Here is a 27,957-nt window from a genome sequence, read left to right on the forward strand (position 1 = left end):
TTTTTTCCTTCTATATCTCTACTAGTTCCCCTTTTAGTTCAATGCTCTTTTTTGCCTTAGAATTTACGAAAGAGTGAAAACAAACAATATTTGTCTTTAAGAGACTGGCCTATTTCACTTCACATGAGAACTTCCAACCATTTTCCAGCAAACAAAATAATTTCATTCTTCTTTATAACTGAGTACAACCCTGAGGTGTATGCATACCATATTTTCTTCATCCTTTCATCCATCGATGGGTAGCTAGGCTGATTCCATTACTTAGCTATTATCCATAATGCCATGATAAACATGAACATAAAGTTATCTATCTAGTAAGCCAAGTTTAATTATTTTGGGTATACACCCAGAAGATGTATGGGTAGATTATACAGGACCTCCATACTGACTTCCACAGTGGCTACACTAATATATGCTCTCATCAAATAGTGTATAAGAGAGTTCCTTTCTTCCCTCATCCATTCTCACCAACATTTGTGTTGTTTGTTTCCTCTTATGACAATCCTTCTGACTGGAGTGAGATGAAATCTCAATGTAATGTTATGCATGTTAGGCATTTTCTTTCCCTTTCTCTTTTTTGTTGGTTGTGGGGTTTGAACTCTGGGCCTGGGCACTATCCCTGAACTCTTCAGCTCAAGGCTAGCACTCTACCACTTGAGCCACAGTGCCATTTCTGGTTTTCTGGTGGTGAATTTGAGATAAGAATCTCACAGAGGTTCCTGCCCATCTGGCTTTGAAATGTGATCCTCAGATCTCAGTCTCCTAAGTAACTATAGGATGACAGGCGTGAGCCACCAGCGCCCAGCTAAGCATTTTCTCTATAAAACGCCAAAGTGGTATCAGCAAGCCCTTGTTAAAAAATCACCATCATCCACCTTGTACACTGGCTATGGAGCTCTGAGTAGCACATAGAGAAGCTGTCTTGATATGAAGAGAAGCATTCTGATGGAATGTCATCATTATCACACATCTTATGGATAACTGATGGAGGATGATCATAAATTTAAAGAAAAATCTTTCCTTCTACAATGAGTTTGGGATGGAATGTGTCCTAGTTACAACTCAGTTGCTTAAAATGATGCAGCTGATCATACATCAGCTGAGAGGACCTTCATTAATTCCAGAACATAGACTGCTTCATAGTCCGAATATAACACTAGAAAAACAGCATATATTCTAGTGCCTATAATTTTTCTACCTTTGGGACATTGCACAGTCAGTGAATTATTCTGGGTCTGATGATGAGTTGAAAGGTTTCTATACGAATCATTTTTATCAAGAGGTATGGTAGTTCTGAAGCCATAATTAAACCTGAAAACTTGACAGGCAATCTGGAGTTTCTCAAGAGTACCAGGAGTTCAACGTGCATTTATATGCTTAAAAAAAAAGGCAGGCAGTGCTTTCTATATGTAACACCGCTGTGTGTGCTGAAATGTCTTTGTTATAAAGTTCTCTTCAGATGGGTGTCCCTCTAAGATAATGGAACTAAGCAAATCTTAGAAATTTGTTTAGAACTGATGTCATTTTTCTGGAATATAAAACTTATGAATCTCGGGCATTTTTAATCTTCAAAATATGTTTTTATTTAAAATATTTGTATGACTACTTAGTCATTTTATCTACATATGTAAATACATTCTGAAATATACTTTACGAATACAGAATAAGACAACTGATCTATTTTAATAAATGTTTATTCTTCTAAGCCAGCAACCCCATTGGTCCTATAAGTTTGGGAGGTGGATGGTAAAGTCTCACTGTTTCTAAAACAACAAACTATTCTTCAGAAACAAGAGCACTGAATTCTCTGGATTTCTTCTTCTAGTTCTGCTATGTTCCTGGCATCAGATCACTGCTGTCAGTCAAGTGCATCCAGAAGGTGGGATAAATGCCAAGTTACTTTTTGACAGTATTCCAAAGATTCTCAGACTCCCTCCTCCCTTTTCTGCTTCAAAACTGTAACATATGAGCTCAGTTTATTTTGGAACATCCGTGAAAAACAAGTGAGGGTTTTCTTGCTGCACTTACGGAAGATTTTTTTTTGAGATTTGTTCATCTATTTGTTCACTTTATTCTTTTTAACCTGTCTCATAAATCTGCTTTGTGTAGAGAGCTTAGAATCATACCATGTTTTATTAGCATAAACTGTATACAGTACGTTCAACTGAAAGTCAATGGACAATATGTATATTAGAAAAAAACAGTACCTTACTCACTAATGTCATGAACTATTAGAGCAAAACCATGTTATAGTGTTATAAAATTGGGTAATAAATATAAATCAGCAAATTCCTCATATCTGGGAGGCAAACGATTTCTTACTTAGACACCGGACATTAATTGTCATCTGTCTCCATACTAAGAGAGAAGAGACATGGAAAAAGGAAAATTGAGACTACTTTCTTTATAAAGAAATTAATAATAGTAATAAAATACATAGAGTATTACAACTGTTAATGTGGTATTTTCATACAGATTTTCAACTGACTGTCACAACAGTTTTGCCAGTACATGGAGACATGTATTCAGGTGTACATATCGTAATAACTGACATATGATTAGGTTCAGAGAGGGTAAATGACACAAATAAGGTTCCAGAATTCCTAAGTTATATGTTTTTGTATGCTATTAATGTAATTACTAAATTATTTCTATAAAATCAACTGGCTCCATTCTCTTTAGAAGATTATATATAAAATATTATTTAAAAAATTTGGCTAACTTAATAGAGACCTTACATATGTTTGTTCAAAAAAATGTAAAATCAAGGAAATGAATACATTCTAAAATAAAAATGTAATTAACAAATAAAACCAATAATATTAATATTAATTATAATTAATAATAGTTTAATTATACATCATATAATGTGATATTATACATATTTCTTTTACTAAGTAGTGTGTATTTATTACACATGGTGTTGTCTTCATTATTCTGAAAGGCATATATGAATCACCAATATTTACCTCAATCTTTCCTAAGTAGCATCAACAAAGATGTAAGTGAAAGGATGCTTATCAAAATCTTACTTTGAATATATAAAAATCCAGAATTTTTTTTCAAAAACAAGTGAGTGACATTTCATTTTTTAATTAAACTGAGGCCAGATGGTCACATGGTCTGATCATGGGCACAGCAGCAGTCGGCAGCAGATTTGAACACAAATCTGTTTGGTGCCTTTAGATTTGGACAAAATCTGCTAGTTGCCTCTCTCAAAGGCCTCATAATTTCATATTTTATACTATGTTCTAACTAGAAGGTTTCCCCACTTGTGGAGATGGACTTGCTCTTGTGTATGGTTTGTGATTAAAAGTATTTTTTAACTAAAAGAAAAAATAAAGGAATAGCTAGGCAAATTGATTAAGGTGGAGGCAAAAAAGAGGTTGGTATCTTGCTACATGCACCAAATAGTTGCTAATATACTTGGTCTTTAATACCTTCCCTAGATCTTCATCTCCATCAGGAATTAGAGGGTTGTGGGATGTTCTGGTTGAACCCTAAAACCGTGACTGCAGAACATCCTGTCTATATAACAACTAAAGAACTGAATTAAGTGGAGACTACAGTAGTTCATTGTAAGGTATGGAATAACTAAATTCATTCCTTCAATCAACCACCATTAATTGCCGGAATAATATCTGGGGGTTCGTTGTGGGAAGCCAATGAGAAATGGCAGAGGAAAGATAACTCCAGGGTAATAATTAAAAGAAATTCTGAGCTCACATTTACAGATAATTCCAATGCTCTACTGGCATTAGGTAGTGCAAAGAATGGATGGTTTCCAAGAAGCCAAGTTCAAGCTGGTACACAAGCTGTACATTAATCACTTGAAAAAATTCCCAGTAGGACAATGTCTAAAAATACTTCAGTAAGAGAAGCTAGCATATAGATTTGTTATAAAGGCAATGGTCTAGCCAAGAGACTTTGTGACCTACAAATCACAGTCACTAATAAAAGCCTAAGGACGTTTTGAATATAATAGATAAGGAGCCCAGCGGGGCTTCTCCACATTTTGGCCACGACTGCATACTTGGCTGGATTAATCTCAATGATCAATTCTAGGCAAAGCCAGCAACAAGATCCATGGCTTGTGAAAAATGTGGCGAATGCACTCTTCACATGTTCTACTCTCTTTTTCATCTAATTGCCCCTTTTTAAAAATTTTTGTTGGCAAATTGGACATGATAGGGGGCTTCATCGTGACTTTTCCACACAAGCACATAATGTGCTCTTTGATTCTATTCACTCCCTCTTTGCTATTTATTTGCTCATTTCCTCCTTCTCCTGATATCGTGAAACCAGTCCTTAACTGGTAAATGTTTGCACATGTAAATATATCTAAACCCAGAAAACTGAAACTAAAAAAAAAATCTATTTTTCATTACAGTTGTTCATTCCACCATCAAAATATCTTCTTCTTCTGTGCTCAATCACATTTTTTAAAGACTAGTGTTAGCCATTCCACTGAAACTCATTTATTTTACACATATTCATCCTTGATGAGTTCACAGACAGAAATGACCATGTTTTCTGCCATTTCTGTATCCCCATTTCCCACCTCTGCTTCAACCCAAGGAAAGGTGGCCAATTTACTTTGCTGAATGGAAGATGGCTTCCTCCCAGCCGTCTACACAGGATGCTTAATCACAGGTCAACCAGAGCTGGCCAGCGGTCCAGTTCTCCCTTCTTTGTCAGGGAAGGTGGCAATATATGACATTCTCCTGATATTTGCGATAATTGAGGAACACATCCAATATTGCTTTGAACTTGGGGTGAATGAATGTCCCTGGAAGATGGAAGGAGTTGGGTCCCTCAGTTACCTAAAAAGAAAACTCACCCTTCTGCCAGCCACACATACCAAGGGTTTATATGAATGAGAAAGAAATGTTTGATTATGTTTGAGTATATTAATAAAATTTCATTCTGTGATATTCAACAAATAGTAGATCTTTGAGGAATGATGATTTTTTTATTTGTTTTTCAATTTTTTAAAAAAAGTTAATGATGCATTGAAACCCACAGAAAAATCCAGTTTCAGTAACAGTACAAAGAGTTTCCTATATTCATTTTGCCCAGAATCCCTGATTATAATATATTCATTTTACTTTATCTGTGTGTGTGTGTGTGTGTGTGTGTGTGTGTTATTCTGGCATGATGATACATCAATTCTATATGCCTCAGCCTCCATCTCCTCAAACCAAGGAAACTCTTCTACACAGACACAATACAAGTCCCCCCCCCCAAACAACTTCAATACTGATTTCAACACAACCACTTATGCCAGAGACTGCTGTAATTCTAGGCTGATTGTTGGTTCCATGTTTTGTTTGGTATGACAGACAAATCTGAAAACCACACTGGCTTCCTCCTGCATCTCCATCTCTGCATCCCCTCTCTCCACCCTCAGGTGGAGCTGTTGGACACACTGCCCTTGACCTCTGCCTGGTACCCATGTACCTCCTCTCCCTGCTTGCTTCATGTCTCCCTAGCAAAAGAGAAGAGAACCAGAAAAAAAGGAGGAGAATACAAGAACATTCTATTTTCAATAGAATGCTACCTGAGATAACATGCCAGTAATTATTCTTGAAAATCCATAGGGACACCATGCCTAGACGCCTTGAACTGCGAACGTGTAAATTCAACAAAAAGTTGTTTCAAAAACATAGAGTTAAAGGGCTGATAAACTGGAGAGCTGTCTAAACTTACAACAATACTCCTCACTGGTCAGCACCTGTGTCAGCACCTACATAGCAGAATGAGGCCCAGAAAGTTAACATCACAAAGAATGAAATACTAATCTTCCTTCTCATGTGGACATCATGGAAAAACAAATCTTTCTTCTCATGTTGACTCCAGTTTAAAGTGTCTCCTCAAGCTCGAGGCAGACTAGGGACCCCAGGAAAACACCAAGTGTTCCTTTTAATTGCTTAGTAGCTTAAGTTAAATTACAACAGTCTTACATATGTGTGCCTAACATGTTTTTATCTTTTATTACAAACCAAACTCAACTTTCTTATACAATGTATGGTTAAGCTAACATGATTTGTCAAAGCAAAGCTGAAATACAGTTACAGAAGAAAAGAGGTTTAACTACAAAACTTGGGGGGGGGAGGGAGGGCAGAGAAAAAAATGGGGAAAATGTACTCACTGCCTGACTTACATAACTATAATCTCTTTGAACATCACCTTTACAATAAAAATTTTTAAAAAGAAAGAAGAGAGGTCTGTAAGAAGCATACAGCATGCATTCAGAAGTATCGTCTCATGGATACTTCTGCATGTAGGAGGTTAAACATTCTTGCTAAAAATACATCCCCTTCATTGAATATTCACAACAGCCTGCCAAAAGATCTCACAAGTGAATAAAGACAGGACTATTTCATACAATAATAGTTTAGATTTTTATATAATCCCAACATCTTTTCATTAATATGGACATCTCTTGAGTAAGGTATTATGCATAACTTTTATCAAGCACTTTGTTTAATTAAGAGAGAAGTAAAGATTTTTTTCGATATCTTTCATATGGGTATTAACCTGGGGTGAAATGCAATGAAAATGAAGATATGTAAAAGAGCAGATTATGAGTTAAATTGTTAACTTTAAATTATTTGAAGGATTCTCAAGGTATTTTTATCTTAGTGATTTCTAGTTTACTCTGTTTTGATCAGAGACCATACCTTGTATGATTTAAGTCATTTCCATTAACTAGAGCATTATTGTGGTTCACAGGGAAAATACAGGTGGCAGTCATGAAAACTAATGTGGAAGGAATTCTGGTAGACAAGGTTGGGTAATGTTAGTGGGTATCCAAATACAAATTTATGGTGCACAAAAAGAAATACGGTAGGAGTTCATTAGGCAAGAGATCTGGCTAGAATTACAAAGAGGTTAAACATCCTTTAAATATATGCTGGGGGCAAGCGGAAAAGAGAAATCTTAAGAAGTGATTCAGGAATCTATACAGTGGATTAAAGGCTCAAGTCTTGAAACTGAGAAATAGCATCTGCGGAAACTGCTCTGGGAATAAACTATAAATGAATAAAAGAGTCAAACATGAACAAGGCAGAAAGGTCAGATATGTTGACGTATGCAAACACATATGCCTACAAAAATGTCAAGTTTACCATGCTGCACGGCTGTATGACTATGCAAATCAGCACCTCTGAAAACAGCAAGAAAGCAAGAGAGTATTGTCTGTAGCTATGAAATCCTTTGTGCCTACATGCCATTGTTCTAGTACATTCTGGCCTACGTTCTGAATGACAGACTGACTTTAGGGTGATTATTCTCTGTGTGTGTGCTTCAGTAATAAATCCTTCTATAAATCTTACAAGCATGTCTCTAAAAACTTGGCTTGCTAAATATTACGCGCTCTGGCTCTGAAGAAGTCCTAGAAAGCAATACAGGATCAACTTTTGAAACTTTAAAAATTTCAAGACCATCTCTTCTCTCCCTTTTTGTCAAAAGTAGAGACTGAACCTAAGATTGCATGCATGTGCCCTAACATTTCAACCACACCTCCATCTCCCCTTCTGTTTTCCTTTTGTTTCCCAGTTGCCCTTGAACTCTCTATCTACCTCCCTGTACCTCCAGAATAGCTGGGATTACAGACACATCTGGGCACCTGGCTTCCTCTCCTCTATCTGTGCCTCTGTGTGTGTGTCTGGGTCTGTCTCTGTATCTGTCTGTGTGTCTTCTGTCTCTGTCTCTGTGTCTCTGTGGGTCTCTATCTGTCTGTCTCTCGTACCTCATATTCTGCATTTAGTAACTCTTTCTTGGGGCCTGGTTTAGCAGGCCTTAAACCTTGATCATCTATTTTCACCTCAAAAATAGTTCAGATTACAGGCATGAGCCACTGTGAATGACCTTGAATAAAATCTTTATTTCTTTTTTCTTTTCTTTTATTTTTTTGCTGGTCGTGGGGCTTGAACTCTGGGCCTGGGCGCTGTTCCTCAGCTATTTAGCTCAAGGCTAGCGCTCTATCACTTGAGCCACAGCGCCACCTCTGGCTCTTTCTGCTTATGTGGTACTGAGGAATGGAACCCAGGGCCTCATGCATGCAAGGCAAGTACTCTACCACTGAGCCACCTTCCCAGCCCCAAAATCTTTTTTGAATATGAAGATTTATAGCACGAAAAGATAACCTCTTAAAATCAGTATTTTTGTTGAAGAGAAGTCAGTACAAGCTATCAGAAACAGAAGTTACAGTGGCTTCCATGTGAACCTTGATCAATTTCAGAGTTGACTATCATGCATCACAAGATTCTTAATGGAATTTTCATTGCTGAAATGTTCCAAAGAAATAAATAAGAGAGCGTTGGGTTTCAGCCAGTGTCTCTCAGAGTTCCACATGGCTGAGGAGTCCAGGCAGTGACAAATGACATTGTTCTTCAGTGTGCAGCCTCTCTCTCTCCCTCTCTCTCTCTCTCTCCTCCTCCTCCTCCTCTCCCACCTCTCTTGGCCCTCTTTTCTTCCCCTCCTCTTTCTTCTCTGCCCTCTCCATTTCCCCTCATCTTCTTGCCTGGCAGAGGAACTGACATTTCCTAACTGTCATCCTGACATCAAAAACAAAAGACAGGGAAATTCATCTATCCACCTGCCTAAACGTTCACCTTTACATTTATTTTTGTATTTATATATATTCCAGTTGCTGTGAGAAAGCATTGAATATGTCTGGATGTAAGACATGGAAAGTTATTTTGGAAGGAATTGTTTTACGAAGGAAAATACTTTGAAGAGGGTTAAAAACCTCAGAAGCCTACTTTTGCAAGAGCAATTGGAAATGGCCTGCCTTTATATTCCTAATCTTCTTTCTGGCATCTTACACTCACCAACTGCCTGGTACCGGATACATGTAGTTCTGCCCATCTGTCCAACAGTCACTCAAAGTTATGCGGTTTTCTAAGATAATATTTCATAAAGAATAATGAATAAGGTGAATTTAAACAGCTTCTGAATCTCTAAGATACAGCTCATCTGCAAAACAGTTGCTTTATTTTTAAGAAGTTAACTAGATTATTTGCATGAATTTCATTTATCCATGGATAAACAACTAGATGTGTTGTAATGGTATGGAGAAGGCTAAGCTTTTATGATAAATATTAAGAGGAATAAAAGCAAGAATTGACAAATGGAGCTGACTTAAAAACCTTTTGGACAATTCAACAGAGTGGAGAGACAAATACAGAACAGGAAAGTCTTTGCCAGCTACTCATGTGGCAGGGGACCATTATCTAGAAAAGCAGACTAGAATTATTATCTAGATCTCTTATCTACTCATTCTAGACAATTATTACCCAGGTAACAATCTAGATTATTATTAGATAATATCCTAGAATAGAATCTAGACAGCAATCTGTAATGGAATCTAGACAATAATCAAGATTATTATTAGATTTCCAAAAAGTTAAACACCAAAAACAAGTGACTTAATCAACAAATGGGGTAATAAATTGAACAGATAGTTCTCAAAACAAGTTCAAATGGACAGTAAATATCTGAAGAGATGTTTGACCTTATTAGCTATCTGGGAAATGCAAACGAAAACTTCATTGGGCTTCCATCTCAGCCCTGCCAGAATGGCTAGTATCAGGAAAACACACACACACACACACACACATGTTGGTAAGGCCGAGGATATAAAATGAACCCTCATATATGGATAATGGACATGTATATTTGTCCAGCAGCTAGAAAGGCAATGATGGAGGTTTTACAAAGATTATAAATAGAAGTTCCATAGGCTCCAGTTATACCACTGTGAGCAGACACGCCCAAGAACCAAAGTCTGCTTACTAGAGTGATACCGGAGTAGCCACATGTATTGCAATGCTCTTCACAGTGGTAAGAGAATGGAATTAGCCTTGGTCATTAGTGAGTGGCTGGGTGCAGGAAATGTAGTATAGATACACAGTAGACCCTTCTAATCTCCATCTCCTAAGGAGTTGGGATTACAGGAGTTCCCACCCCTGGCAAAATCCCTAATATTAATGAATGATCAAATTTCTAAATATACTCATGATGACTGGCACAATGCCAGTGCTTAGAACATAAGAAATCAATGTCATACCACGATAATTATGATAATGAATGGCATAGTATTATATGCACAGAGTGCATCAGTAAACACCAAATTGATGGACTCATGGATAAATAGCCAATGGTATAACTATAACTATAGTTTAAGTGCCTGTAAAGCTAAAAATGACATATTTATGAATCAGCTAAAGGAATGTAAGTTGAAACTGGGGACCCCCCCCAAAAAAAGAAAAATAATCATCTTTTAATTTACAGCCATGGCAAAAGGAATGGAACATTTGGTTACATAAATTTTTAAATAATGTGGAATATTACAACTGTTATACACAATGCTTTGGTTATGAACCTTACATATATGTATTAAAGGACATTGTAGAAATATAAATAAGGAAAGGGAAATTATAAAATGATTGTGATTCCTGATGTAGAAATAGTCAGTCAGTGGCAGAGCTCTTCAAGGGCCTTGTGGGAGACCTCTGTGTAATTGTTGCAAAGCCTGGAGAACACCAAGCGTTTAACAAGTGAGGCCCAGAGGCGTGTACTCATTCTATAGTGCATGAGACAGTTTCCCGTAGCAGAGAATTATCCAACTTGAAGTGCAACTATCGCTTCCCTAACAAAAACAGTCTTGTGTGTAATGCATTTACTGCTGGTTTTATACATACATATGTCAACAGACTCTTTTTTAATGTTCATTTTGCTCTGCTCAACATTACTTTCATTTCATGCAACAAGAGCTCTCTGCCATTAAACTAATTCTTCTTGGCACCAAACACTTTATTGTTCAGTGGAAGGTGTTTGGCTCCCCAGCGTATGGACATGGATGAATCCTAATTGCATTGGATGATGTCACTCTAGTCAAACTTATGGACTTTTAATTTGATTTTTACTGCAAAAAATGCAGAGATCAGCATCATTTAAATTTATGATGCCTGAAATTCTTGCAGATGAAATTGAGCATGTATGTTTGTATGTATGAGGTCATAACAAAAATCCATGATTTTGTCCAGTTAATATATATGATTATAGGAAAAGAAAAATAAATCATCCATTTAATTTTTTTTCCATTCCTGGCACTTGAATTCAGGGCCTGGGCTCTGTACCTGAGCCTCTCTGTGCTCTAGACTAGCGCTCTACCACTTGAGCCACAGTGCTACTTCTGGCTTTTTCTGAGTAGGTTATTAGAGATAAAAGTCTCACAGACTTTCCTGACCCGGCTGGCTTTGAACCTGACTGGCTTTGAACTGCGATCCTCAGATCTCAGCCTCCTGAGTAGCTAAGATTATAGGCATGAGCCACTGGTAATTGGCTAATTTAAATGCTTTTAATGTAGATTTCCAGTGGGTCCTCAAGAAAGCTTTGTATCCACTTATTTTCCAACTGTATTGTTGGCAATTGATGGACATTTGTAACACAGAGTTGCTGAACAATGTGACAATGCAGCTGAAGTTCCCAGGTACCTTTTCCCTCCCCCATCTAAGTAGAAGCTTCAGGGATTAATACAGAAGGAGCTTGAAACAGAAAACCCTGCAACTCAGTGATAACCGTGCATATGCCAGAAATTTTCTTCTGTTAATACAGGTTTTCAGGGAAAAGAGATTTAAAGGATCGCATAAGTAGAGTTTTGGAATTTGACTTTCTTTCTCTAAATTCTTTCCCTGCGGAGGCAAGTTCTGGTTCATGAGGTTTTTTTGCGGCCTGGGCACAGAGATAACTTGCATCTCTCCTTCCCTCCCACGTTCTCTCTCTCTCTCTCACTGGTGGGGTGTGGCGTTAAGAGTAAGACCTTCCATTCTTTCCCAGTGTCCTGCATGAGCAGAAGGCCATCCAGATGTAGCTAGCTGACAAACCAAGTGGTCGAATGGAAGTGTACTTGCTCTCACCTGCACACTCCTTGGTGCTTGAGCCTCTGTTGAGGCCTTGTGTGATACAAATTCCAAATTTCTCCAAAGGCTCAAGTCAGGCCTCAGGATGAAGCATAGTCCAGTTCAAACCAAAAGGGGCAAGACAGGGCTTTTCTCCTAAGCCTCTGAGTTTGGAGGAGTCCAACCAGGCCTATAGATCATACAAACTGCCACATGGAAGGGACACCCCAAGACAGGAGGAGCAAGTAAAAGTGCAGAATGACAGCCAGACCTCTTCAAGAGCAAAGATATTCCTGCTCTTCTCCTGCCTCCCTTCCCTTCTGGCAGATAGAACATTCCACCATCAAGCAAATTTAGAGGGAGGGGATTTGAATTTTGCTTGGTGCTATTCTGTCTCTGATTTTTTTTTTTAAGTTCTGGCATGAGAAATTTGCAGGTGAAACTCTTTGGTTAATGGCATTCCTAGTGCTGGTGTGAGGAAAAGCCCATGATCACAGCCGTGATTTCCTTGAACCTGCCCCGTCAAAGGCACCAGGGATCTCTATCAGAATCTGGTACAAAAATTTTATGTGAGGAGAGTCTCTCTTCTTGACTCAAGGAATTCTAGATGAAGATATAGTCATACTGAGTGTCTTTAATCTACATCGAGCCATTATGAAGAAGAGAAGGAAAAGAGAAAGAGCTGAGGAGGTATTCTTTGAAGCCTGGAGTTTCGTGCCTGTGTTCCGCCAAACACAGATCTATCCTTACGCTTTTGCCATCAACGAAGCCTTAGGAAAGACTACATCCCCAACACAAGCCACTAAGGACTCAAATTTTCTTCAGTTTGAAAGAGTGAAATTATTAATTGGAGCCCAGAGCCTTTCTAATTATACCATGTGTGTAATATCTAATGAAACCTCATGACTGGAGAAATAGAAGGAAATTAACACCAGTGTGACTCATTTTATTTAGCTAAGTAAAGAAGATGTTCAATGAAGTCAACTCCTCTTTATGTTATACAATTTAATATAATAAAAAAAATACCTCCAGGTACTGGTGGCTCACGCCAGTAATCCTAGCTACTTAGGAGGCTCAGATCTGAGGATTGCAGTTCAAAGCTAGCCCAGGCAGGAGAATCTATGAGACTCTTATCTCCAATTAACCACCAGAAAACCAAAGTGGAGACGTGACTCAGAGTGATAGAGTGCTAGCCTTGAGCAAAAGGGCTCAGGGACAGTGCCCAGGCCCCAAGTTCAAGCCTCAAGAATGACAAACATAGAAAACTCCTTTTCTAATCATGTATGTAGTAACATACTTATTAGAGACAAAGCAAGCTTTCTACAGTAAAATGCTATTAAGTGCAACGCATTTTATGTTTTTCAATACACGGTACAGTTTGTTGTTTCTCTTTTGCTTGTATTATCTCATTGCATTCACTCTCCAACTCTGTGTGCAGCTGGCCGGTCTGCTATAGATGAACAGCTTTGGCTTCGAAAGGTTAAATGAGTTGCCACAGGTCTAGCAGTGCATAACTGAATAAGCAGACCTAAAATTCAAGCCATTAAGCCCAGATTCAAAACATTTTGAACTCGTTTAATTCAACATTTCATTTTACAGATGAAAAATAACCTCAAGCTCAGAAAGGTGAAATGATGTCATTGAGCAAAGTGAGAGATGAGACAAACTTCACAGTTCCTGACTTAACAGCCCCCCCACCCCCCCTCCTCACCCTTCACAACCAACCAGTGCTTTCCTTACAAACAAGACTTAACCACACCCAGACTCTGAGATGAGGAAGGTCAGCTGGGTGTTGTGGCAGGTCAAGCAGTTCACACAAGGCAGCTTCAGTTAGAGTTCTTGTTTCAAACCCTTTGCCTTTGTTTCAAGCCCACAAAGCCTGGTTTCTGTTTGTGGTAACACAATGTGGAGGAAGGATTGCTACTGTAAGCAACTATATTGGTATTTAGTGGAGATGGACTTAAAGGTGTTTGCGTATGTTATAATCTTAGAAATTAAGAGGAAGTCTTTTAAAATAACGTCTGTGCTTTTGCATGACAATCATATCCAGCCCAAATTCAGTGTCAGAAGCTGGAAGCATACGCCCAGAGGTAGCAAATACTACACAACCCGACTGAGTATGAAGCCTAAGCGGTGTGCACATTCTCAGAAATTCTGTGTGGCCTGAAATTGTATATTGTGTATAAAAAGGGAAAATATTTATTAACTGAGTGAAATCTTAGAATTTAAAGTGTGCATGCAGGTGAGTAGAGGATAATTTGGCTCTATGGATTTACAGATTTATATCACATCATTGCCTTATAAGTATCAATAGTTAAGATGTTTTGTATTTCCTCCTATTCCATTATTCCTCCTAGTCCATAAAATGACAAGTGAACTCATTCATGCGATCCATGTTCCAAACAGATGTGTCACACTGAGTTAATGTGAAAAATATATTCAGAAAAGTAAAAGTATTCCCATCTCTTATCAGAAAGATAAAATAACATATGACTTCTTCCCATTTTTCAATTACTTAATCATTATTAATTCAAGTATTTCTGGTCCTGTTCTGTAATCTAATCTAATCTAATCTATCTATCTTACAGCTGTAACAAGAATTAAATGCTATTTTTGTGTTTTTTATATATAAATATATTTATCAATTCCAGAATCACTTGGGAGAGAGGGACAGCAAAATTTCTTAGGAAAGCATTATTTAACATTTGAAGTAACAAGTTCTTCATTTTCTTTTCTTGTAGAGGAGCAATTAGGCTGACAGAGATGTACTGTCCAACTCTGGTTCCAATCATGGAAAACCAAAGTTATCTGATTTATCTTATGCCGATATGTAGGACTACCAAGCAACTGTACCATCTCCTAGACTTCTATATGTTTTGAACATTTTGAAAAGAATAAGACCTGTGTTGACATTTTCCTTCAATAAAGCAAATAATACAATCAATGTCTCCTTGAGATTAGAACATCAAATGGCTATGCTTGAAAGGGCAAAGGATCAATTGTTTCTGTCTGTGACAAACATGTGAATTATCATCGAACTCTGACATAAAATACCGTTTGTCAAAACATATAAACACATCTTATTCAATTTATGCCTGGTTCCTAAACGTATTAATGCTATACGCAGGTTTATCATTTTATTCTATAAATGGAAAAGAGATAGAAAAAAAATTTACCTACGTTAGTTGAGTAAATCTAGAATGATCACGTACAACGTAACTATAGATCAAAATATTATATACAGGTAATTTGTCAAAAAGTAAACTTTAATAATTCTTATCAGAGAATAAAAGAGAAAAAGATAACGTATATAAATTTGCTTAAATTGTAGGAATCATTCATTAAGTATATGTGTACCAAGAGAATGCAACTAATGTAATAATAATTTTTAAAAAATTTAAATTTTCCAAAGTTTGAAATCATCTTAATAATAAGAGTATCAAAAATACTGCATCAGTTTTGCAGAGGAATTGTCTCTTCCCATTAGTGGGAAGGAACATTAATCAGTTATTAGCACATCACAGTGATCTCTCATGGAATTCAGTAGAATTATATTCTATGTGAAGTACTATGAAGAAATAAGCCAATTGCACAAATGTAACAGGCTTGTGCACTGGTGTACCTTAAAGATGTTTCTAACCCATACCTCATTACAACTTACAAAACAATTCTCTAGTAAACAGGACCATCATCACCATCAGCTAAAGACTGAAATTGCAGTAAAGCTACAGATGCATACACATGCATATACTTGCTCATAATCATCTATATGTATACACATGGCAATGTATAGATTATAGATTATAAGATACTGATCCTAGTAGATAAGAGTATTAAATTTTGTCCTTATGTCTAATTGCTAAAATGTTATAGCTATCATATTCATATGTGTGATGTAACTTAACAAAACTTAAAAATATGCTATTTGAGTATGATATTTATTGAAAGAATAAGTCTGTCTGTTTTCTAACCCATTCTTTTTGGATTTGCCTTGTGACTGGTACATATTTGTTGCAAATGCATGTAGTTCCCAGAGACCTTCATTCCAGGGTAAGAATGTTGGTACTCTTGCCTAGCTGTATACTTCTTGAAGGTAGAATCTCCATTCTGGATTTATTCTTGTACTTCACTTCAGGACAGCTGAACTCCTCTTAAGCAAGAGGCATAACAGTGAGTTTATTTTCCTTATCATCTAATTATAGTTTATTTAAAAGCTTACTGCATGAAGAGTCATTGAGACTCTTTGTTCATCCTTATCAAACATGTGACATACTGTCAGCTACCACGCGGGGCCATGATAGATGTGTTTCTGAAGGAAGACCATTTATGTACCACATGAGCAGAACATACTGACTTGAACACACCACACTGTAAAACAATACTGACTATATAACAATACTGACTATATATCTTTTGAAACAAGTCAATTAGGTCAGTTATGTTTTTTAGTCTCTTTAATTACCACCTTCTGCTGAAGCTAAAATGAAAATGATGTTAATATACACTGCTCTCACCACAAATACAAGGTAGTTTGTCACAAACTTTTATGTTAGATTTAAGTATACTGAATAGTCATGTTGCTTATCTTGGGAATCCAGCACAAAGACAACAACCAAACTTCTATTTATTTGAGAAAATGCTTTATATTAGTTCTTATTAAGCATGTAAGTAGAAAATGTACCAAAATGAAAACATCTCATTAATTCTGACATATGTTACTCCTATCTTCATCTAAATGATTTTACGATTCCACCCACAATCTGTGTGTGTTTCTTCAAGGAACTATGAAAAGCTGTCTTTGACTTGTGGCTTATTTGTAAGAGGAGTACGAAAAGCGTCGCTGATGGCCACATACACCATCTGATTATTAATCATTTACTCAGTGTCTTTGACACTCAAGTGTTTAAAAGTAATTACATGAAGGTTACACATGACAAACCTGATAATATAAAGGAAATAAGTAGAAGGATGTTATAAGTGTTATAGATCATAATGTCAACCCTGACATTTGTTTTTTTTTTCATTCTGCCTTTGATTTCTTCACCTAGCACCCTGAGCTTATCTTCCCTCTGATGAATGAAGCAAGATTATAGAGTATACATGATTTAATCCATTTGACAAGAGTTTTAAAAATTGTTTTTGTCCAGAGGGTCTACTATTTCAATATTACTATTGCTTAATAACTTCATTCTAGTTCTGAAGAAAAAAACCACACTGAACTTGGATGTTTTAATTGTGGTAGGCTACAAATGGTTCAGCCTTACTGCCTGCGTGACAACTGTTCATCAGATGTTGGTAGTTCAAGGTCTTAAAAGAGATATAATAATGAAACTGACTGGTATACTACATGTCAGTTTATTCAGGCCCTTCACACTTTAAAAAAATCAGAAAATTATAACTATTTTGAAATGTCAGGATCCAATTCCTTTAGAGCCCTCCAAATAACATGAAAGAGGTGTTTATATATTCCCCAGAGTAGTTATTTAAGCATTAGTCACAGGAAAAACCTGGTTGGAAGGGTTGAGTTAAAGCAAATGTCCTAGTGATTAGCTTTAAACATTCCTCAGAATAAGACTGTCTCTGGCAACCAGCTCTCCTTCTCTTTCTCAGTTATCTATATAATAACACTGCTTTAATTTTAAAATGTTGCCAGTGCATTTTTTGGCACATAGCAAATGGATAGATTAAAATACTGTTAGTCACATGAAATTTTTTTTAAAAACTAATAAACTAGATTAGTATCTGAGCTCATGTCTTTCTATTAATGATGAAAAGTAGATAGACTACACCCAAGCCAGCATATACCCAATAGATAAATTTACCAAATGACAAAGTAAAAATAAAAATGTAGATTTGGGTTTCTATGAAAACTAAAAAAAGAAAATGAAAAAGAAGAAATGAGGGAGGAGAGAAAGAGGAAGAACGGAAGTCTCATCAGCCAAGGGTAAGCCACCCAAACCCTCAAAAGTAGAAAGGGTATAAACCAAAGCCATCTTGTCTTCTCGCAGTATTCCTGACTCTAAACAGAGACACCAACCACCAACAGAATGGCACAGCCCCAAATCCATGTGTACTTAGAGCCCTACTTTTGAAATCCCTCATTCTGCTCATTTCTATCACACTATGAGCAATCATTTTTTGAATGACAAAGGAGTTTCTCCATGAGGTCATTAACGGTAGAGAAAAAGAAAGGGAGAAATTTCTTATTTCCAGTCATTAGGATCATTTTGATCCGTTCAGAAGGTGAAATTATTTCTAACTTCATGATGAGTAAATTCAGTAATTTTACTATACTCTTTAAATTTTTAGAACCCTATACCTGTGACTATAGCTATATGTACTTATTAGAGTATTCCTTATGATAGAAATTTGGAACTTTATTGCTAAGTTGGGTTTTAACGATTTTCTAGTAGAGTTCCTTCATTATATAAGAAAAGGTCTTATGAAATCTGCAAATGGTCACACCGACAAGACCCGGCAGGATATGAAGACCAGCCATTTTCCCTCCCAGTCTATTGGATGTTGTTCCATATTATGAAGCAATTTCTGGGCCTCATGGCTTTGGGTTTGTATTAGGACGTGTAAGAACCTTTACTACTCAAAGGAGAACTATCTCTTAATGATTGATTTTTTTGTCTCATAATTGAGTTCAGTGTTGAAATATTAACAGGTAGAAGGGTTTCATGAAGAGTGAAAAACAAGTTTAAGTTTGCACCACTTGCGATTTATATTAGCTATTTTAGATGCAGGTGAAAAAGGCACACACATCCCAGGTCTCTTTACATTGTAAAACAGTGAAGTATTGTAGTTCAATCTAGAATTTGACTTAGAAAGACCCAAAGGAAGGTCAACACTGAGGACGTGGTTGGGGGAGTGATACAGGGAATGGAAGAACTGTACGGGCAACCAGTAAACTCCAAGTGTCTGTGCAAACTTGGCCATCTATTCCCTCTCTGAGGCCTATGGTTTTCTCATCTAGGATCAGGAGACTGCTCTGAATCACATAGATATACCATTAGCCCTTTGATGTGTACATATGAATGTGCATCTTCCTAGGAGAAGGTTCTATTGTTTCTGTTAAGACTGGAAAAATAACCTGGGACATTCTTATAGTGGCCTATAAGTGTATCTGAGATCCCTCCTATCCTATCTGTTTAAATGTGATAAAGCTATAATATAATTTCCATGGGAAGCAGCAATTAGTATGATTCTTAACATAAATAATGTCCTCTGCAAAGATGATTTTGCACAAAGGATGATTGCTGCCCCATCAGCCATGCATGCAAGCATGAGCTGAAGAAACACCTGAGAAAACCAGGCTAGATTTTCCCTCAGCTGCCCTAAGACAATGAAACGATTCCTGTAAAACCTGGATAAAGCACAGGTTTCTAGCTCAGCCTTTGCAAACATCAGTGTTTTCATGAGCCAGCAAGGTAGTCCTTCTACTTAGGATGATACAAGGAGAGAAAATCCAGAACATTCTGCCTGCAGATATAGCTCTTTCTCTGTTTCCAGGAAATCCATCTAAAAGCCAGTTTTGATGACTTTTAGATGACTGAATAGTCAAAGCTCATTGTATATGAATTACATGCATATGATTATATAAGAGACAGGAAATGGACATTTCTTTTCCCCTTCCGTAATTTAATAAATATCCATTAATTGTCTAACATGTGCTGAAAATTCTCCTAGACACTCTGATGAATCAATGAACAAAAGAAGTATAGTGCTTACATTATAGAAGAGAGGAAAACAAAAAAAATTTAAATTTAAGGATAAGTAAATTATTAATAGTATTAGTAGCAGTAGTAGTACTAGTAGTAATTGTTGGTTGTGGAGCTTGAACTCAGGGCCTGTGCACCATTTGCTCAAAGTTAGAGCTCTGCCACATTGAGCCCCAACTGGTTTTCTGGTGGTTAATTGGAGATAAGATTCACATGGGTTGCTTTGAGCCATGATCTTCAGATCGCAGCCTCCTGAGCAGCTAAGATTACAGGTGTGAGCCACTAACATCTGGCTCATAAATTATTATTTTTAAAGGTGATAAATATTTGACCCAGAAAAAGAAGAGGAAGGCTAACAAGATTGAAATTAGGTGAGGAGAATAGTTCCAACTTTAAGCAGGTCAGGGCAGCTCTCACGAAGAACACATCAGTTACAAAGACCAAAGGAGATGAGGAATGGGCCAGAAAATGCTCTTAGGCTAGATCATTCCAGGTAGGAGACCAAGAAAGCAAGGATATGCGTCATTTGTTCTAGGGACACAAGGAAGCCACTGTGACATGGAAAAAGCACAAAAAAAAAACCCAACAACATTCTACTATTGTTACCAATTGGCATCATTTGTCTCTCATTTCCATTTCTGATGTAAAAATCAAAACCTTTAGCATAAAATCACTAGCGCTCCATGTTTATCAAGAAGTGCAAAGCTAAAATTCCAAAAATTTAGGCATCACTCCCAAACTATGGTCTCTGCTTGGTATGTATGCTAATTCTCCATTCTCACAAACATACTCAGCCATGAGTTGTTAGGTAATGCACAAACATGCCTGATATTCAGAGAGGATGTCATCACAACAGAAATCAAGCAAAAGATCTTCATCTTGGATCTTCAGAGACTAAGCACAAAGACACCAGTTTCCTCCAACCAAGAGAAATTCCATCATCCTTAGTTAACATGAAAGCACCCATTCTTTCTGAAATGTCACTGCTCCTTTTGGCCTTTAGTTCATTGTTCATTTCCTTCACTTTTTTCCAGAACTTGCAACAATCAGGATGATTGTATGACTTATATAACATTTAACTGGGTGAATAACATATATTTTTTAAAAAATAAAAAGAAGACCCCAATAAAAGCAGTACTTTTTTTTTTTAAATCTGAGGTAGGATCAGGCAGCTTTCTCCCACAGTAAACATCTTATTTGCTCATCTTGACTCACACGAAACCAGCCATGATCTCAAGAGTTGATAAATATAGAATGGACACAGGCCTACCTTGCCCAGCTGGTCCTTTTTCACAAAGCCAGTGGCAGCTGCAATGTTCCCAGCTCCCTCCACTGTTTTCTGGGCTACTGTGGTCACACCTGTCACCACGGCCCCTCCTACATTTGTCACCTGCTCTTTGGTCTTCTCAGCCACTGGAACAAGTCAAGAGTGACCACAGATAGAAGGATGGGTAAAAAGAAAATGAATTTAAAGACTTCCACATGCATGCTTTGTCAATCTCTGCACATCTACATTCATATCCACCACATTCACCGTAGGCAATGGAAAGGATTAGTGAAACAAAACTACCAAGGAGCACAGTTCAGTCAGAATTTGGATCTTGCTAAGATATTCTGTTATAATTATGGAGATATTAAGAGGTGATTCAGGTTTAATTTCCGCATACATAGAGCCATGGGCCACTGGGGTTAGGTTTAATGAAGGTAAGTGTACAGAAAGCAATGCTCACAGGTGCAGGGATAAGTGAATATGTCTCAGGATAAAATTTATTTCTATTTCAATGTCAAATCTTTGATCTCATTCAGAAGCTCATTTCCATCATGCTTCCTAAGTGTTATCGCACATACTACTTACCGGCTAAGTTACCCTAATCCAAAAAATGTCCAGAATTCAAATGCCCCCATATCTGTAAATTCTGAATACCCAAACTTGCATTAACCAGTTCTATTTTATAATTTAGCAACAGGAACAGGTCATTTTTCACAAGACACTGTCATAGTTAGTGCTTTCTGATCATATGAATTGCATTTCTTTTTGATTCATTTACTTTTTGTTATTTTTCTAATAGAGATTTAACATTTTTCACAGGCTTCCCTGGACCTTAAAGCTCCTTGTATAGCTGGATGCCAAATTAAGGCCCTCAGCCTTTTTTCTGTAGCTGGAAGGGTAGGTACATCAATTTAGTAGGCACTTTACCCAGGCTAGCCTCCAACCACAATCCTCTACATCTCAGCCTCCCAGGTGGCTAAGAATTACAGGCAAGAGCAATCACTATCAGCTGTGAAGTATATTTGTGGTTTCTCTCTCTTATTGTACCACACCTGTCAGCTGTTGACAGTCTGTGAGCTACTTTATTAAACTCTTCATCTCTTTTGGTTTTACTATTTTCATCTCTGTTACCAATATCTTCCTTCTTATCATCATAGGTGTCATTTTTATTATTTTTGTCATTTACTTACTGTAATTTTTATAGAACTATTAAAGTACTTGGTAAAATTCGGCAAAGTAGAAATGAACACAGTAAATAATTTATGACTATCTTAAGGGGACTTTCTAAGATGTTCCCTACATCATAAAGGAAATATAAGTAGTTTAGTTCATGGTCAGAGTATTTTATTAAATACTACATAAAGTTTTACTTCAATTCTTTGAAAAATAGCGTTCTACGGAAGTAGAGCTGTGGTACAAGTGGTAAAGTGCTAGCTTTGCGCAGAAAAGCTCAAGACAGCACCCTGAGTTCAAGCCTCACAACCAACAACAAAATAAGCAATCTTTGCATTCCATTTGCAGTCTCTTTAATTTTGCCCAAATACTCAAAACCCAAATATTGCAATTAAAGAATCATTGATCCATTCGGTCATCATTCATGGAATTACATATATTGTTATTTGCTATCTATCTATTTATCTACCTAGAAACACCTCATAAATAGGAAACTTTACACAAGAGTCCCTATTCCTCCACAGGTGCAGCGCCTGCTTATAATTACATTCTGAATGATCCATTGCAGGCAGGCCTCCTCCTCACTATTCTGAAAAATGCCCCTGAATAGGAGGTTCCTGGAACTCACCTGTTGTCACCCCATGAACCACTCCCTCCTTAGTTTTGGAGCCTAAAAAACAGAAAGAAATTCAAGATATAAATCTCAACCTATCCTTAGATTTCTGTTTATCCAGTTTAAAATACAACAAAGCCCTCAGTTTTCAGAAGTCACAAATAATGATATCCTCCGAGAACAACATTAAGGTTTAATATTTAAAAAACCCACTAGGATGATATTTCTCTTAAGGAAATAGAAAGACTTGGAAAAATTATATTAAGTGAAAGAAACATAGGTTGCATGTTTCCCTCATTTGTACTAATTAGGATGTGTCTATAAATCTACATGTAAATACAAGGGATAGTAAAAGATAAAAAGTTACACTTGGACCTGATAAATTAAACAGGATTCTAAACATTCAAACAGTGAGACCAAAGGTGGATATTCTTAGGAGAGGATCACAAAGGCTCAATAGCTATGTGATTATATAAAATGATACTTATTGAAATGAACTCCAAGAAATAGAAGAGTTTCTTTTTGTGTTTTTTCCACCCTTTTTAAAAACTATTTTTTATTTCTGTACTTTTTGTTTGGTATATGTTTATCCGATTTAGGGAGGGGAAATGGAAGCACAGAAATGGTTAGGAAAAGGGTGAACTATTTGAACTAATTCAGCAGTGATAATCACTACACTAGGGTGAAAATGAACTTGAAAACTTGTGTGGGAGGGAAGCCTGGAAGGGGAAAAACTGGGAGAAAATGAGGGAAGAGGTGACACTGTTCAAATAAGAAATGTACTCATTCACTGACTTATGTACCCCTGTGTACATCACCTTTACAATACAACTAAATAATTAATGAATTCATTTGAAACCCACTAAATCGAAGATGCCCAGTGAACCAAAAGAACAGAAGGAAATGAAGCTATCAGTATGGTTTCTCCAATTAAAGAAGAGAAGGGCGGAAGGAAGGAAGGAAGGAAGGAAGGAAGGAAGGAAGGAAGGAAGGAAGGAAGGAAGGAAGGAAGGAGAAAAGGAGAGAGGGAGGGAGGGGATAAGGAGAAGGAAGAGGTTGGGAGGAAATGTTCATCAGTGAATGCTGAGTTCGATGCCAGTCCACCATTCCAGTATTACTGCTGCTCAGTAGAGTAACTGTGTACTGTATATCACAAAGTTGCTGGAAGAGGAGATGTTTTATGTTCTGCTCTAAAGGAGTGATACATGATTGAAGAGGCAGTATGGGTAACGGATTCAGCGCTGTCTGCCTGTCCTGAAATATCACACAGGAGCCTATTCATAGGTGTTATTTTTATGTTTTAGGTAAAAGGAAAAAGGGGAGATGTTAGCTCAACAGGATGACTTTCCATCCACTCGCCTCCACTTCTCCTAGCAACTTCCACAGGGGGGGGAAAGTGAGGTAACCCTGAGCTGAGCGAGAAGACTATCCATGCACTGCTGCAGAAGCTGTTACCCAGTCAACAACAGGGGAAGGAAAAAAGGCGTGCACACCTGCCCACTCCTCATCTGGACTCTTTATAACATCTATTTAATACAGCTGCTCATGCTTATCTCATAGGAGGTGATTACAAATCACATTTAATTGAGCTGCCTGATATGATACATGCAATAATGGGCTGTGAGTGTATTCAAAGTAGGGTTCTCTGTAAAACCATGTCACACAATCTTGACCATTGCTAAACTTGTACAACTAGGCATTACATTTATTATTAAAGGTATGCTTGCTTGACCATGTTTTTATTGTGAAAATACCGTACAGAGGGGATACAATTACATGAGCAAGGTAATGAGTACATTTCTTATCAAGCATTGTTGCCTCCTCCTTTGTTTCCCCTTGCCATCCATGCCCACCCATCTCCCCCTCACCCCACCTCCACCCCGCCAATGTTGTAAAGTTCGTTTTTTGACATAACAACTTGTACATCTCATTGCTGCAATGGGTCCACCTGTATCCATATTTAAACAATTTGCTTTTCCCCTTCCCCTCCACAAATTATACCAACATCAAATACAGTGAAAACAGGGGTTATACCATCAGGGAGGGTCATACAAAGCAACAAAGAAATGATCTTATAAATATTTTTAAATCCTAACTCCTGGAATGTTGAATTTGTCAGTATAATTCACAACACCTTTTAAAAAAAAAGGTTCTGGAAAAATAATTTCATAGTAGATTTGGGATTCACTGAAAATAAAATTCAAACAATGGAATTCCCTAAAGAAAGAAGAATATAAAACATGGGGATATAAAGTCCAAGAATGATTTTAACTACATATAGAAAAGATGTACTAAGTCTCATCTCATTTAACTTTTACCACATCCATTTACCAGAATGTAATGTGCCATCTCATAGGTGAGGAACTTAAAAATCATTGCTAAGAGATTTATCAATCTATAAGAATATTTACCAACCTATAATACCAATTTGTAGATAGTTATTAATCTAAAGGAAAGTTTCCAGTTACTTTCCATAAATTTATATAGAATTAAATACTCTCAAAAGACTATAACAATGCTCAATAGGAAATGTACTCATTACCTTACTCATGTAACTGTAACCCCTCTGTACAATGTCTTTGCAATAAAAATATTTTCTAAAAAAGACTTTCTCAAAACCATATATGGGAGTGTTGGTTAAAAATGCTAATCATTAGCCAGGCAGTAGTGACTCCTGCCTTAATCTTAGCTACTCAGGAGGCTGAGATATGAGGATCACGGTTCAAAGCCAGCCTACGCAGAAAAGTCTTTGAGACTCTTACCCCTCAGTAATCACCAAAAAACTGGAAGTGGAGCTGTGTCTTAAGTGGTAGAACACCAGCCTAAGAACTCAGGAACAGTGCCCAAGCCCTGAATTGAAGACCCAGGACAGAAACAATAACAAAAGAATCAAGAACAGTTTAAGCAGTGCTTACCCTCTTGCTGCATAATACAGACAAGTATGGAGTAGCCATACTATAAACTTTGGTAATGCCATACTATAAACTTTGGGTCAGTGTTACCCATTGTACTTTCAATGTCATGCCTTGTCCCTAATTGTGTCTATAATATGTGATGCTTTTGTCTTTCACCCCATCTGCCATATTCTCCATTTGAATTGACACATTTTCCCTCAATAAGGTGTGTTGATGGTCTAGGTTCTCTTTAGGATATCAGTAACCATGTCTCTATAACCTACTACTCCTATACAGGAATTTGTGTTTGATTCAGATTTTAATTCCAGAAGTTTTCACTTTGTTTCTTCACCACATTTTCATCTTTGTTGCTGACTTTCCTCTTTCGATTATGCATTCCTGTAACAGGTCGCCTGGGCCTGCCACAGGGGGATAAAGATGCCACATGGCTCCAGGTGTCACTGTATGTGCGAACAGAGCTAAGTGACAAATCACCAACAAACTGTGAATCAAGTGTGAACATTTGGTCACTGATTAGAACAGGCTTCTGTTATTTATGTCATGATTTGTGGGCTGAAGAGCTAGCAGTAAAGCTTGTGCCTTATGTAATTCTCTCAATTTATGTACCACAATAACAAATTTACATTGTGTTGCTCAGAGACTAGTGTTGTTTCTTTTTTTTTTTACTAGAATCTGCATATACTAGCATCATATTTAGTGAGAACAGCTTATACTTAAAAACTATTTCTAATCTCTATTCTTTGCCCCTGAATCTCATACCTTTTATTTCTTTTAAAAAATAACTCTTGAAAAAAATTGCCAATGGCTGGTCTGTGGTCTTTCTGCTCTACCTCATTAGCACCTGAAAATGTGAACCTTAGTTAAAGTATGGAGCCAAGGAAAGTGAGTGTCTTGAAAAAGTTGCTACGTATCTAATGAATCCCCTGATCTTTGCCACCATAACAGAAATTATCTGAAATGGATCATTAATCTTCTATTTCTGGGTAATCTCTAATTGATAAGACATAGCTCCAAAATAGCTGCCAAGTGTCTGTGAGCAAGCAGGAAACATTGCTGAGGGACACTGGAAAGGACTATTCTGGGGGCTGAGTTGGCCACAGTCTTATTTCTTGTGACCAGACCAGGGTGCAGTGCAAAGAAAGTTACATGCACCACCCGCAAGCTGTGAGAACTCAGCTACACTGGGTGAGCTGATGCATGCTCGCCTTAAGTACCAATCATCTTGCACCCACTGCTGCTAATTGATGCTAATTGAGCAAAGTGACACTGGAAGAGTTTTGAAGATCATTACTTACTTCAATATATTGTTATACAATGTGGCATGATAAAAAAAAGAGGGTTTTCTGCTTTGGGATATGAATCTCAATTTATAATTTCTGTGTCATGTGAAGAAGGAGATTTTTGTCTATTAACCTGAAGTATGTTCATTGAAAATTTTCATATGTACGTATCACAAAGGAAAATACACATACCAAATGAATTACTAGGGGACTTTTTTCAGTGAAGATCAAAAAGGGTTTTATCATAAATGAATGATATAGCTTTTCTCATACGATTTCTGCCATTCTTCTTGAGCCACAAGTGAAATTACAAAATATTCTTTGATCACTACTCATCTTTTAAACTAATTATTGATAACAGGTTTTGCAATGAAGGCTGAAAAGATAAGAAGAAACCATATTGGCAAAGAAATTGCTCTGTTGAAGAGTTTGCTGATAACAATTATGGTTGTGATATATTCAGGCATGCTCAATTACTCAGACGTTCTCTGTTATGGCAACATCTTACAAAAATTCTGCAAGGCATCTGCATCTGTTATTCATATTTTTTACAAATTAAGAAGTAAAAAGTGATTTAACATGGACTTAAACTTAGGTTACATGACATCATGTTCTTGCTACTTTTACTATAGCCTATAGTCAATGCCAACCCTCTGTTTGATGAATAAAGTTTTATTGAAACAGAAGTAACTGTCTCTGCTGTTTTTACACTTTAACACTAGAGCTGTTAATCTTTAAGATTGTTTCATTTGCTCAGACTTCAGTTAATAGTGAACATGAACAAGTGTTCCCTACAGTAGTTGGGAAAGAGATTTTTATGGCTCAAAATATTTTTCATCTTTTCCTTTAACAAAAAGTTTACAGATACCTTGACTATACATACTAATGTCTTTACATGGTTATTTTTCAACTCAAATCTGTCTATGCTTCCAGGTTTTTTATACCTTTTTTTTTACAATCACAGTCTTTTTTAAAAATTATTTTTATATTTTATCTTATTTTATTTGTATTGTTGATGGTGGGGCTTGAACTCTGAGCCTGGGCGCTATCCCTGAGCTCTTCAGCTCAAGGCT

At 37.0% G+C, this 27,957-nt stretch overlaps 1 protein-coding gene across 2 annotated transcripts in view; it reads right to left on the reverse strand.

The window, feature by feature from the left end:
* Nucleotides 1-27,957, reverse strand: part of Snca (synuclein, alpha (non A4 component of amyloid precursor)) — a 55,842-nt gene that overhangs the window by 24,383 nt on the left and 3,502 nt on the right. For both annotated transcript variants that reach the window (XM_013029736.1, XM_013029738.1), the window contains 2 exons: nucleotides 22,705-22,746; nucleotides 20,904-21,046 (listed from right to left, as the gene is read on the reverse strand). In XM_013029736.1, coding sequence (XP_012885190.1) covers nucleotides 20,904-21,046; nucleotides 22,705-22,746 — 185 coding nt within the window. The remainder of the gene's footprint in view (nucleotides 1-20,903; nucleotides 21,047-22,704; nucleotides 22,747-27,957) is intronic.

Source organism: Dipodomys ordii, unplaced genomic scaffold (assembly GCF_000151885.1).
Source record: "Dipodomys ordii isolate 6190 unplaced genomic scaffold, Dord_2.0 Scaffold122, whole genome shotgun sequence".
Taxonomy (NCBI): domain Eukaryota; kingdom Metazoa; phylum Chordata; class Mammalia; order Rodentia; family Heteromyidae; genus Dipodomys; species Dipodomys ordii.